Raw genomic sequence first — 13,409 nt, 5'->3', positions numbered from 1 at the left:
CTTTAAACGTTAGGTACTATGTGACGACGAAGTTATGCAATATGCAGCCTTTTTCTTGTACTTTGTCGTGTAGGTAAGTGTTGCTATTAACATCAAAAGAAACTGAATCGTTTATATTCAGCCTCTTAAGAAAAGCACGTCATAAGCGATACGTATTCATGATTTTTTAAAAACATATTACTGTCGTTTAATCATAACCATCCCAAGAAATACCTTTGGACTAAAGACCCATAGAAAATGTATTGGAGAACTAAGAGAAGGGGCAACTTACATGGAATCGAGCGTTTTCGCGGTATCCTTGTGGCTCTCGCTGGTCTAAACTCCATCAAACACAGGAGCAGAAAACATACTAAATAAAGCAACCGTTTCGACTCCATGGCACGGACGGCGTACCAATCTCTTCACAAGTGGTGACCTGATTGGTGTGGAGCGCCTTTTGAACCCCTCGGCGGCTGTTTGTAAATCGGTTGGGCCGCTGTTGGAGCCGGTCATTCTGCCGGAGGACCCGGGGGCACGTGCGCCCGGTCAGCACTCCACAGGCCGTGACCGGGTGCCGCCGTTAAACAATCGGCACAAACTGGAATACGGACCGGCGCCAATCAGCCACGTGCCGCCTACTCAGCGGTTTGGAGGCTGTCAATCCTTTCCGCATGGCCTCTTAAGAAACGAATAACCTAGAACGGTGTTTTGGTAAATAGTTTTTTTCGTCACTCAGCTGTTTTGAAGCAAAGGCGTAAATCCTAGGACAGTGGTTCCCGAAAGCTTGCTTCTGTTACTGTTAGGATCTGGCCTGCGAAACTAAAATGCCCAGTCAAAGTGCATTGACTCATAGTGACGTGTTTTCATAACAAAATGGTTACATTTAGGTAGACACTAGGGAACAGGTGTGTAATTTTATATCTCTTTGTGGGGGCAGATGCACCCACAATCCTGAAATATGCCCCATAATGATGAAAATGCACCCACGGCCACAAGTCTTATGTCACAAGCGCCCTTTCGAGAGCACGGCGCCCTTCCCATGTTGTAACGGCGTCCTCCTGACCGCCTCGGGTTCCTGGATAATATGGCGTTTTTAATCACTCGGCGCCCTTCTGGGAGAATGGCGTCCTTTTGACAGCACTGCGCCCTTCTCATGGTCTAACGGCGCCCTCCTGAACGTCTCGTGCCCTTATGTCTCTGTCCACCTTGCATCCCTCGACTGTTCGGCCGTCGGCGCCCTTCTGGCCTCTCAGCGCCCCTGGACCACATAGCGTTTTCAATCACTCGGCGCCCTTCTCAGGGAGAATGGCGCCCCTGTGATGGTCTCTCGGCGCCCTTGTAACCTTCTGGCGCCCCATACGTCCCCTAAGAGGCCTGGCGCCCCTATAGCTGAGCACCCACTTTGGGAAAATTACACCCCTGCTAGGGAAAGGTGCCTAATTAGCGACCCCCCAATTTGAACTGTCACTGCTCACGCTGTATGGGTGCCATCACTGCCACTGTATTACTGGATTGATTTTCGGAGAGATCGTTTATTTTCTATCAGAATCTATTTATTTTCTGCCCCAATATCTCCAAATTCATTTGTAGTGAGTGAGCATTTTCGCAAACCATTGCAAAAAAAAAACGCTAATGGGGAACTCGTCCCGATTAGCGACCGGGGAGGGTCGCTGATAGGGCTTCCCCATAATAAGGCGAAAAATGTTACGCTCGAAAACATTAAATAAGATACTTTAAATATAAAAAATACGCAAATCACTTCATCACTGGAACAGGAGCATGATTTAGCCAGCACGTTAAAATGTATGTGGATTCGTGGAAACTGATCACGTAATGCACCAAAGGCGAAAATAAGGCGAAAGCCACTTTTTATGGGGATGTCCCGCATTGTATTCGAGGCCCGCGCTGGATTCAGCGCCCCTGCAGTCTGCCATGACAATTGGCATCACCCGCCACACATCGCAAGCTTCAGCCATTCCTCATTTTCCCTTCTCTCTATTCCCATTCATTTCCCTTCTTGAGCTCTTTGCGACCATGTCGGGCGCAAAAAGGACTAAATGGGCTGCTACACATTTTTGACCGCCATGCAGTGCAAAGATTAACGATTCACTGACCTGGCCTTGACCCGAGGTCAACACCTTAACCCGCGCCCTGATGGGGGGGGCCATTTTGGCCCCCCTGTGGTTTTTCTTAAATAGCGAAAAAACGGCGGCGCGCAGCGCCGCCAAATTTTGGGTACCTTACCGGACATCAATTTGACACCTTCACACAAAATTTCAAGTCACAGGTCACCTCAGGTCAGGAGTTATTGAGGTCAAACTGAGGTCATGTTCGAGTAAAAATGGGCAAAAAACATGACATCTTGAAACGCTCACCAATTCTACAGTTAACAAGCAATTTTAAAGTTCTTTATGTGGTTGTGTAGCGAAAAGACGGCGCTACAAAACTGCTATCTCGGATTTTCGAAATTTTTGGATTTTGACCCACAAAAATAAAAAAAAATGATTTTTTTAGAAAAACTCAAAAAATTTCCAAAAATTTTTCGAATTTCGAAAAAACGGAATATATGTGATAGTCCCTGCGCTCTTCGATATACATACCAAATTTTAGATCGATACCTCTTTTTTTGGCCAAGTTATAGCGAAAAAACTGTTAAAAATTGATGACGTCAAATTTTTGAACTCAATTTTTAGCAATTCTAGACATCGTAGCGCAAAACGGAAACCACCATTGAACTCCCCGTGACGAGCTGCATCGAATCGATACCCATTTTATGCAAAAATATCAACTTTGAAATTTGACCTAATTTGACCTGACCTTGACCTGACCTTGACCTGACCTTGACCAAAACGTGACCTAAGCTGGCCCTAAAGTCTGTCTGACCCACATAATCGCATTTGTCATGTAAAATGGACCATAAAACATGTATCACACGACACTTTCATATTGTGACCCCCCAGTGACCTGACCTCTGTGACCTGACCTGGTATCAGTGACCTCAAATAGCAAAATATGTGTTTGAAGAACATTTCCCCATCGATGATTTTCAATGAAATGCATTTTACACGATTTTACAACGCATTTCTTGAAATGCCTGTAAACGGTGAAAAGTCGACCTTTGACCTGACCTGTGACGTCATCGGTTTGACCGAGGTCAATGAAATTGGGTCACAAGGTAGTTCCCCGTTGGGGCTATCCAAAACCGTTTACCGCTTGTCGCTATGTTGCGTGGTTCTCGAGATCTGAGGGGGGGCCAAAATGGCCCCCCCCCCCCCATCAGACCGCGTTGCTCGGCAGACCCCACTGGGCGCGGGTTAACACGCGCACCGACGGGGGGCGGATATCCGCCCCCCCCGAGGTTTTTCGCAAATAGCGGGAAAACCGCGGCGCGTAGCGCCGCGAAATTTTGTGCGACTATTCCCTCATTAATTTTACACATGGTGTGCGAGTTTGAACTTCCTACCTTTTAAGGTCAGGTCACCAGGTCACTTTGAATGACCCAACCTCAAGTCACTTTTTTGCAACTTTGTCACCGTGCCAGAGCTACAGTAGATGTCGGAGGCCTTTGAAAGTCGCAGGATGTCATTAGGTCATTAGTAGCTACAATTTGTTAATCTCGGCTGTAAGTTCATGTGACGTCATCAAAGGTCACCAAAGGTTTTTGGCCAATAACTCCGTACAGGAACAAGATACAGCCGCGTGGATGGTCTCATTGTGTTCAGCCTGTCAAGACGCATCGAATGATATACATGATGACCTCGAGGTCACGTGACCTGAGGTCAACCTTTGACCTTGACCTTTCGAGGTCAAAATATATATCATTCGATGCGAATTGACGAGAGGATCACGATGATGCCCTTAGTTTGTTCCTATCTTGACTAATTCGAAAGTTATTCGAGAAAAACTCTCTCCATATCTAGCGCCGCCATTTTGACTTTTTCGACCCCTGTGACGTCATCTTTGACCTGACCTGAAAATGACCTTTGTAAAAATTGTAGACCTTGTCCATGCGTATCCGATGCCGTTTACCGCTTGTCGCTATCTTGCTTCGTTCTCGAGATCTCAGGGGGGGGGGGCCGAATCGGCCCCCCCGCCAGTTTCTTGTCCCGGCGGAGCCCGCCAGGAATAGGGTTAAAGGCCTTAACAACCAACTTCTAAATTTGACCTCACTTGACCTGACCTTGACCTGACCTCGACCTGAAATTACCACTGGGGCCCATAAGGTAAGGGTGGGGCCCCTTGAGCAGGTTTGGCCTCCCCCTTTTCAAGATCCTGGATACGCCACTGATGGCTGGCTGGGGTAATGCCGAAAACGTGCGATTACGCACGTGTTAAAAGCACGCTACGTGGACTTTACTGCTGTAGAATAGCAACGCGTATTTTTAGTCACACAAATTACACTTTCAACCGACACAACGGCCTGTTACCTATAAGGAATGATTTACCTGGCATTTTCTTATTATATCACACAATTATAACTTCCAGTGTGCACCGCGTCTTCAAGCTCTTAAAACGCGTGTCAGCTTCGATGAATTCTGGATAAAGTTTGAGATAAAATGGCAAAACATCAATGTCGGCATTCCCCGTAGATCATTTCTCCCATTTTCGGCTTTCCCCGCAGTCCGGGGCAACGCCGAAAAAGTCACTTCTTTGATATATTTAGTTTGTGCGCTTAACGGTATGCGAATTCATTAAATGCGCCGGTATGTTTGAAAGGCAGAAGACTGGCCTCTCGAATGACGCCAACAAGAATAGCTTATGTTGTCTACCTTGCGTGCTACGGGCGTCAGAAAAAAAAGTATTCGGCTTTCCCCCAACTTCCCCTAAATAAGGTTTTTGTTGGTACTGTTTCTAAAAAGGGTGGCAATGGTCTTGTTATGTTACAATTTTCTTATGAGAGAACGACTAAAACTGTATTGGTCATGCATAGGCGGTGTCAGGGCACCTATGTTGGGAGGTAAAAAATAACCCCCCTTTTTGGACGCCTGGATCCGCCTATTATAGCAAAAACGTGTCAAAAGAGGATGCACAATAACTTTGTATATGTTATCACATGATACCTTTCATTCACTGTTCGTAAAACTGGTGCAGCATCGTGATCTTCGCCCAAATGACTCGCTTCACCAATAGGACTCCCAATTCCCAGTGCTCTGGAGCCGCCCCTGGTAAAGTTATGAACTTGAAATTTTCAGGGAATGTGCCCAATTTAGTGTTAAGAAAAGTCAGAAAATTTCAGCATCGTAGCTTCAGCGGTTTCGGAGATATTCCCGAAAAACCTGAGGGGTGGATAAAAACAACCCCCCCCCCTGCCACTAATATAACAAAATAAGGTATCAGTATCCCAACTTTCAGCTTTCGAACGCTACATAATCGCGAGAGAAGTGGAAACCATCAGAGAGCGTGACACTAAAACCCTTGGCCGGGAGGGTTAGTATTGTAGCTGCTCAATTTGCTTTTTGCATGCTGTTTAGATCCATTAAGTTTTGGCATATTGAAAAGGGGTTTTATTGTCATCACCTTTATTTTGGTTAACAAATATTTCATAACTCATTATTATGTAGCTGTTGGTAATGTGTTGTCTTGGGTTCATGGTATCTAATTATTGTTCATCACTCCGGCTCAGCGCGATTAGCGAACAGCACTCTGACCAATGAAGTCGATCTGTCCGATGGGTCGACTGACTGGTTTGTCATGGCGTCGCCCGGGGGTGTCCAGGGGCGGTGGAGAGCCCTCGGTGGTCTCCATCCCACCGGCGCTGCTCGACCGGTTACCGGCTCAGCAGGTAAGCCGGTTACCGGCGACAGCAGAGACGGGAGCCGGCATTAACGATGATTTGAAGCTATTTATTGCAAGTAGGAGAGAATTATCATGCTGCACGTCCGAGCTCTGTGGACAATGAATGGGGTGCTTTGGGTAATTGCCTTGGCAATTGCTGACTACGTACTTGCTTTTGGTAACTATGCAACATACCTGCATACATTAGCATTTTAATGCACTTTAGAAATATAGATTTGATTGCAGGGCCTCGGCTAAGGAATTTTGACTGGTGGGCCAATTGGGCAGCGACATGGACTGACCTTCGTAGCCATAGCCCCCCCCCCAATTTTCGATTTCTCCCCAGATTTCGGCCACTTTATTCTGTAAAAAAAACGTCAGGATGACATTTAAAAAAATGTAAAAAAACGGGGCTCGACCCCTCCCTGACTCTTCAGAGAGAGGAGAGAGTAGGGACCCACAACCCTCTCAGTGGTGATACTCCGGCGGTGCACATAAAATCGCACAAGTATGCACAAAATATTGACGCAGATTGTAAAACTTTGGACGATAACTTGCGGCCGGTCGGATGTTAAAAATCAGCGAGCCCTGAGTGGATCGCTCGCCGACTAGTCGGAGATTCGGAAGCTGTCGGACGGGATCGGGCGTTGTCGGGTGGATCGGGAGGAATTGTGAACAGCACAAGTGCAACTTTATATATAAAGTGGATTGTAGCAGGAACCCCAAAAGGGGGTTGTAGCAGCAACCCCAACATCTCTGAAAATGATCATTAAGCCTATTGGTGTCGCATGGAAAAGAATTGACTCAAAAGCCCAAGCGCACTGCACAACCCTAATATCTTCTAAAAAAGTTATGTACACTTCTGGTGAACAGTGTCTCCAAACTTCTGATTTCTCTTGGGTGTCTGAGTGGAAAATTCTAGCCACCCAAAATGTGAGAGTGGAAAACTATCCATTCTTATTCTTGAGTGTCATCTTCAGCCCAAATGACAAATTTTTGGAACGCTGACTGTGAACGGTTCGAAATTCGTCTGACTGGTCAGATGTGTGACTGCAAGCATCATACCGGTCGTGAGGACGCATAATATCGCTTGCAGACTTCAATCGGCTGGAAGTCGCCGACGCTCGACACTACCTCTAGTTTCTGGCTTATATCGTGTATATAGGCGAGCCGTCTGAGATCGCTCGCAGGCTTATCCCCCACTGTCTGAATCTGTTCTTTATTCGTAGTTTTTCTACGAATAAAGAAAAACGTTTGGCCCACCAGTTAACATGTTAGCCTAGGCCCTGTTTGATTGCTTACAAAGAAGAATCAATTTTCTCTTCCAGGACGGGAACATTAAGCATCTGACTTCTAATTGGTTTAGGTACCTATTAATTTGAGCTGGATAGGTAGATTTGCTGTGAATTCTAAGTTTCCTCCTCTTACGCTTTCAGTTCCCTCTGTACCATTTTCCAATAAATTAGGTTGTTCGGTTATCATCAACACCTTAATCAACACCATTCGGAGAAGCTATTGTGCATTGAGCAATTTTCATTTAGTTCCGCGCAGCCGTCAATTAGCCGACGTCATCTATCCGATTTCGGACCTTTCAGTACGGAAGCCGACCAAATCATCTAATGAACAGCCTGCTAATGCGACGCCGGTTCTGTGGGCCGCCGATTCCGGTGCCGGCGGCGATGATCGGAGCGGACCATCCCGACGGTCGGTCCGACTCCCACGTGGAGACCGGGCCTCGTCACCGTTCAAAAGGAGGCGCACCTCGCTCGGTCAGCGTCAGTGTCGTCCGTCCCGGCGTGACCAGCGCATCTATCTGGTCACCAGCGGCGGCTGACCTGACCTGACCTGACCGGCGCCGTCTCACACCGCTGCACAGGTGAGAATCCATCGGTTAGTAAGCGTTGAATACAGTTATTGGAAGACCTATACAAAGAAACAAAAATTGAAACTTGTCTCGGCTTTCCCTTTTATCCTGCATTGTTCTTAACCGTTAAACAAGTGTCAAAAGAAATGGTCTTTTACACGTTATAGGACCTATGAAAATAGGTGATAGGTATGCTTTAAATATGCTTCCTGGTTTCTCTTGGCAGATGATGCAACCCATTCTTCTTCTCCTGCTGGTCTGGACAACGGTAGATGGCGCTAGTTACCATCGCGCCAATGCGGCATCAGGTCGGTCCTCTATGGAGCTACCACTCTCCCCGCTGACCGACAACCAGCGCCTCTGGCGGCTGCCCGAGGAAGCTAGCCGACCGGCCGCGGCGCCCCAGGGCCTATTGCGCCCCTGGTGGGTAGGCCGGCCCGCCACACTAGGCCGCGGCGAACAGGCGTGGGGGTCGCAAGACAGCACAGGAGGGTCTGATGCTATCTCCGCGAGGTCAACCCGAAACCAACAACATTACGCCAAGCGTGGAATGAACGTGCGCATGTGTGGAGCGCAGTTGACCGACTTCATCGAGAGCCTCTGCCACGATCGTCGCAGGCGGAGCGGCAGCGCAGTCACCGTGCGGCAAATCTCCTCTGCTATGAGCCGTACGTTAGGGAAGGGGACATTGGCTGTAAGATGAGTGAGGCCAACATTTCTATAATAATGCTTCGCGTTGAAAGCTACTTATGTTTGTCACTGACATGTGTCCAAGGCAATGCCGTATTGGTCCAAATAGATATGAAGCTCACCAAATAATGCACACTAGGCTTATGGTCACGGCATTTCTTGTCACATTTCAGGTGAAAGCATCGTAGAGGCCTGCTGCCACAGACCGTGTTCGATTCGGGAGCTATACGAGTTCGTCCAGCCAACATGTGGCGTTATGCACAACAGCTCTCCCCAAATCGCATATACCAGGTTAGTGGGCAGTGGCCACAGTAACTGACCACGTACTGTTTTTTTACCTAGTGACCTGGCTCGAGGTGAACGGTACTTGAATTGTTTCAGGAAACTGTATAAGAAATACAGTTTACGCTGGCCGTGGCCCAACTTGTGATCAATCATTATTTTCCTGCGGCTGAGCCAGAACGCTTACCTATCTACAGGCTAGAATTCTGGTATGATCCAGAGTCCAGGCTGCTTGCTCTTTTTTTTTTTTGCTGGACTGATGCAGCACTAAAAAGTAAAAACGGTTTCCATGCTAAACCTGTCTTATACGTTGTCCTATGGTGCCTGTTATATATCTATTTACTATTCATATTAACGGTAACGTTTCAGGGTCTCGGCACCCGCGGGTGGTCAGCCGACATCCCCTGTCACTGAGAGCCACAGAGTTGTGACAACGGTGAGTGGTCTGGGCCAGTTAGGCTCGGGGCTTCTTCGACTGATCCAGTGATTGTTAAACGACTAAAATGGCTCATAGAACATTGACCCAGTGTGGGAAGATCGATTTGTTGTGGAATTTTCTCTTCACGGAGGCAGAGATATCGGATAGAAATAACCAAATTATTAATAATGTTTTCATTTTACGCCAACTCTAACCTCATTAATTGAAACCCATGAATAACCTATTTAATCGATATCTACAAAGTTATTTGTTTCTGTGAGGTTAACTGTCATAACTGGTGTGTGTGTGTGTGTGTGTGTGTGTGTTTTTTTTTTTGAATACTACCGGACTTAATTGTTGGCGTAAACTCCTTCTAAACTGACCCTGCTTTATTCGTCACAGGCTGGCACTCCGCCCGTCCACTTGCCGGTGTTTGAGGACCCCGGTCTTCCCATAGACGGATTCCAGAAACGCGACAATGATCCTGCTTCGATGGCCTGGGAAACCGACAGTGATCTGGCCAGCTTCTTGGTCGTTTGAGTGGTGTCACGTGACCCATACACCGCCGAGACAACTGCAGAAACGGATCAAAGCTGGAGATGGGCTGGATACCTGAGCTGCTAAACATGCGGAATCTGATAAAGCTGTGACTGTAAATAATAACTCATGTGATACTACTGATGTACTAGCATGCCTATGTGCTGTCGAACACTGCTTCAGTTTCGACGACCATGTATTGTGCAATCTGATAGAAAAAAATATACATGTGTCATCATCTACAACAGTCAATACGTCGTTATCGGAGATCGTGATTTGAAGCTACGGAACACACTTCAGGATTAGCGAACGATTACAGGGGGCAGCATTCTATTAATAGGCGGCTACTGACGGAAAGGGGAATAATGCGATGAATTGATCAAAACACATAACACTATCATACACATATACAGATCAAAAGTATGCGTGGTCCCCTTCGCTGAACATGCTTAAATCATCAAAACACAGACACATGACATTTCATGTGTTTACTTTAATCATAAACAGCTCATTTTTTTGTTAACAAAAATTGACCCAAAAAGATTCTAATTAATTGCATCTTGCACATCACCGACAAGTAACGCCTCGTGTGCAGGACGAATAGCTGCACCTTAGCTTACCCCTTAGCATAGCCATGTCTGCTGAAATGTAGCGGCGATCGGAAAAGCCTTTCACGTCACAGAGGAGCTCTCGCAGGTTATGTGCGAAGCCATTATTTCGTAGCAATCGGAACAATCAAAACAGGAAAAAAGCAAACACAATCAACAGTGGATAGGTGTGAAAGGTTACGCATCTTCCAAAATCATTAAACACATGGGTAATGTAGCCACTCGTGCATGACAGCCAGCCATCGAGCGCATGCTGCCCGTGACGAGAGGAAGCAGATGATACCCAATTTTAAGTTCTATGTCATTGGCTGACCTTCAAGTCCTGTCAATCGGACCCAGAAGTCGGAAAAATGGGGACTTAGTAGACATTCTAAAACGTGAGGTTGTTACAGGGTTTTCAGAGGTTCTGATTTCGAATTCACATTAGTTTTGAGCAAATATGATGCATTCATGCAGTGTTAGGTCAGGTCACGTCAGGTCAGGTCAGTTAGTAGGCGTCTTGCAGGCTATCTATGGTGTCAACCACAACTGACAGCCTCATAACATGTTTCATAAGCACCAAAAACTGTACCCGCTAAGTTCAAATTAGTGCTTTAAATTCGAAAAGAGCTACAAAAGCTACCCTAACGAATCGTAAAACTTGAAAAAAGTTATCGAAAGTCACTTCAAGTTAATGACCTTGACCTGAACTTTAAACCGCGCCCTGGTGAGTGGGTGGGGGGGTATTTTTTGCCCCCCCCCCCTCTAGACTTTTCGAGATATCTCCAGAACCGCTGCGCCGATCGTCACCAAACTTTCAGTACCCTCCCGGGCATCAATTTTACACATTGTGACCAGAATTTTTCCAAAGGCTATGATAGGTTGGCCGAAAATGACGTCAGAGTGACGTCATGTTCTGCCGTTTTCGACCAAAAAAAAAAAAAAGGGGGTTTCGCGGGAAGAGCTGTTAGGCCTACAGCTTTGAAGATACAGAAAAACACTTAGGATATGAGAGGTGTAGAATTACCAGGGCTATAGGTAAAACTGCTATCTCGGAGTTTTAAAATCTATGGATTTTGACCCTCAAAAATCAAAAGTAAGTTTTTGGAAATTATACTTAAAAAATAAAAAAAAATCGAAAAAACGAAATATGCGTGATAGTCTTAACCGACTTCTATTCACATACCAAATTTTAGATGGATGCCTCTTTTTTTGGCCAAGTTATAGCGAAAAAAACTGTTCAAAATTAATTACGTGAAATTTCCAAACTCAATTTTTAGCAATTCTAGACCACGTAGCGCAAAACAAAGACCACCATTAGTCTCGCCGTGACCAGTTGCATCAAATCAATTTATGCAATAATAATTATGCAATCATTTATGCAAAACTATGCAAAACTATGAGCTTTGAAATTTGACCTTTTATGACCTGACATTGACCTGACCTCCACCAGGAAGTGACCTAAACCGTTCCTGATGGTCTTATAGCTAACACCATCGAGTTTGAAATAAAAATTGGCCATAAAACATGCATCACATAGCCCTAGTAATTGGGTTCATGTGCTGACTTGGAGACCTGACCTGTGACCTGACCTGGTATTATCAGTGACCTCTGATAGCAACATATGTACTAGGCAACAGACGCGCTATCACGGAATTTCGATAAAATGCGTTTTACTCGATGTTATAGCACATTCCCTAGACGACCCGTGGCCGGCAAAACACTTGATCTTTGACCTGACCTGTGACGTCATCGGTGACCCCGAGGTCAATGAAATTGGATTTCCCTCCACAAATTTGCCGATGCTTTCGAACACCTTTTTGAATTTTGCGGATCCGTCGAGTAGTTTAGAAGACACGAGGGGGGGGGGGGCAGAAAATAGCCCCTCCCCACCAGGTCGCGTTATAAACAGACCCCACGGCGCGGGTTAAGTGACATTGTAACCCTTAACCCTCCATACCTAATGCAAGGGACAAGCATCATTTCACGTGTTGAAACGTTTCTTGTCACAAAATTCTGGAAATGCTAGGGATATCAAATATGCGCCGACATGCGCCAAACGGAAGTTTCGGCTTGACATGGCCCTATAAAGAGAATGGAAAGTAACGTGTTGCTCATTTCTATAGGAATTGAAAAAATTAAACCAATGTGCATTCGGGCATGGCTCTTCCTCAGTGGAACAAGATAACAAGGACAATAGAACAAGAGAGAACTATATTGTTCAAATGTTATATTGTACCTACGATGAGGAACGGCCATGCCCGAATATACCTATTGGTTTAAATTTTAGTTGCAGCCACCAGTTTTCCGGGACTAGTGAATGTCGCCAGCGCATAAAAAACAAAAACCATTTGATTAATAGTTTAGTGCAAACCAGAAATCAGTAGGGAGTGAACAAGCTTATTTCTTGAAGCGCCACATTTTGAGAATACAGCATTACACGGACTAATATTCCTCCAGTGGACCTACTCTCGTTGGAGGAACCCTTTCGCCGTCGGCCGTTTCGCCTCTAATTGTGCTAGAGCGTCTCGGTACTTAAACGAGCGTGTGTGCTGTAACGAGACGCAGCGACTTACACAAGAGTTAACCCGCGCCCCGTAGGGGGAGGGGGCGAAACGGCCCCCTGTCGTTTTTCTATCTCCTAAACGACTGCATCTATTGTCACCAAACTTTCAGGACTCCTCCAGGCATCAATTTTGCACATTGTGACCAAAATTTTCCAGAGGCCATGATAGGCTGGCCGCAAATGACGTCAGAATGACGTCATGTTCTGCCATTTTTTGACCCCAAAAAAAAGGTTTCGCGGGAAGAGCTGTCAGGCCTACAGCTTTGAAGATAGAGGAAAATGTTAAAAACATAAAAGGAGTAGAATTAACAGGGCTATAAAATTGTTGTCTCGGATTATTGAATTCTTTGGATTTTGACCCCACAAAAGTAAAAAGGGATATAATAGCCAAAAACTCCTAAAAGTTTTTTTCGAATTTCGGAAAAAAACGGAATATATGTGATAGCTCCTCCCACTTTCTATCCACATACCTACTAAATTGGAGACTTATATCTCTTTTTTGGCCAAGTTATCGCGTTCAAAATTCATGACGTCAAATTTTCAAACTCATTTTTTGGCAATTTTAGACCACGTAACGCAAAATAAGACCACCATTAGACTCCCCGTGACGAGTTGCATCGAATCGATACTCATTTTATGCAAAAATGTCAACTTTTAAAATTTGTTATTTTTCCCCTGACTTTGGCCTGACCTTCACCAGAGCATAATCTA

At 45.7% G+C, this 13,409-nt stretch overlaps 1 protein-coding gene across 1 annotated transcript; it reads left to right on the top strand.

The window, feature by feature from the left end:
• The first annotated feature begins 7,873 nt into the window (after positions 1-7,873).
• LOC122392412 lies at positions 7,874-9,785 on the top strand. The gene is made up of 4 exons (XM_043387235.1): positions 7,874-8,286; positions 8,482-8,599; positions 8,960-9,026; positions 9,411-9,785. The coding sequence occupies exons 1-4, from the start codon at positions 7,938-7,940 to the stop codon at positions 9,546-9,548; spliced, it is 672 nt and encodes a 223-aa protein (XP_043243170.1). The 5' UTR covers positions 7,874-7,937; the 3' UTR covers positions 9,549-9,785.
• Positions 9,786-13,409: the final 3,624 nt, after the last annotated feature.

Source organism: Amphibalanus amphitrite, unplaced genomic scaffold, assembly GCF_019059575.1.
Source record: "Amphibalanus amphitrite isolate SeventyFive unplaced genomic scaffold, NRLGWU_Aamphi_draft 000485F_arrow, whole genome shotgun sequence".
Classification (NCBI taxonomy): domain Eukaryota; kingdom Metazoa; phylum Arthropoda; class Thecostraca; order Balanomorpha; family Balanidae; genus Amphibalanus; species Amphibalanus amphitrite.
Note: the sequence above shows the minus strand (reverse complement) of the source record. Positions and strands in the feature narration are given on the sequence as shown.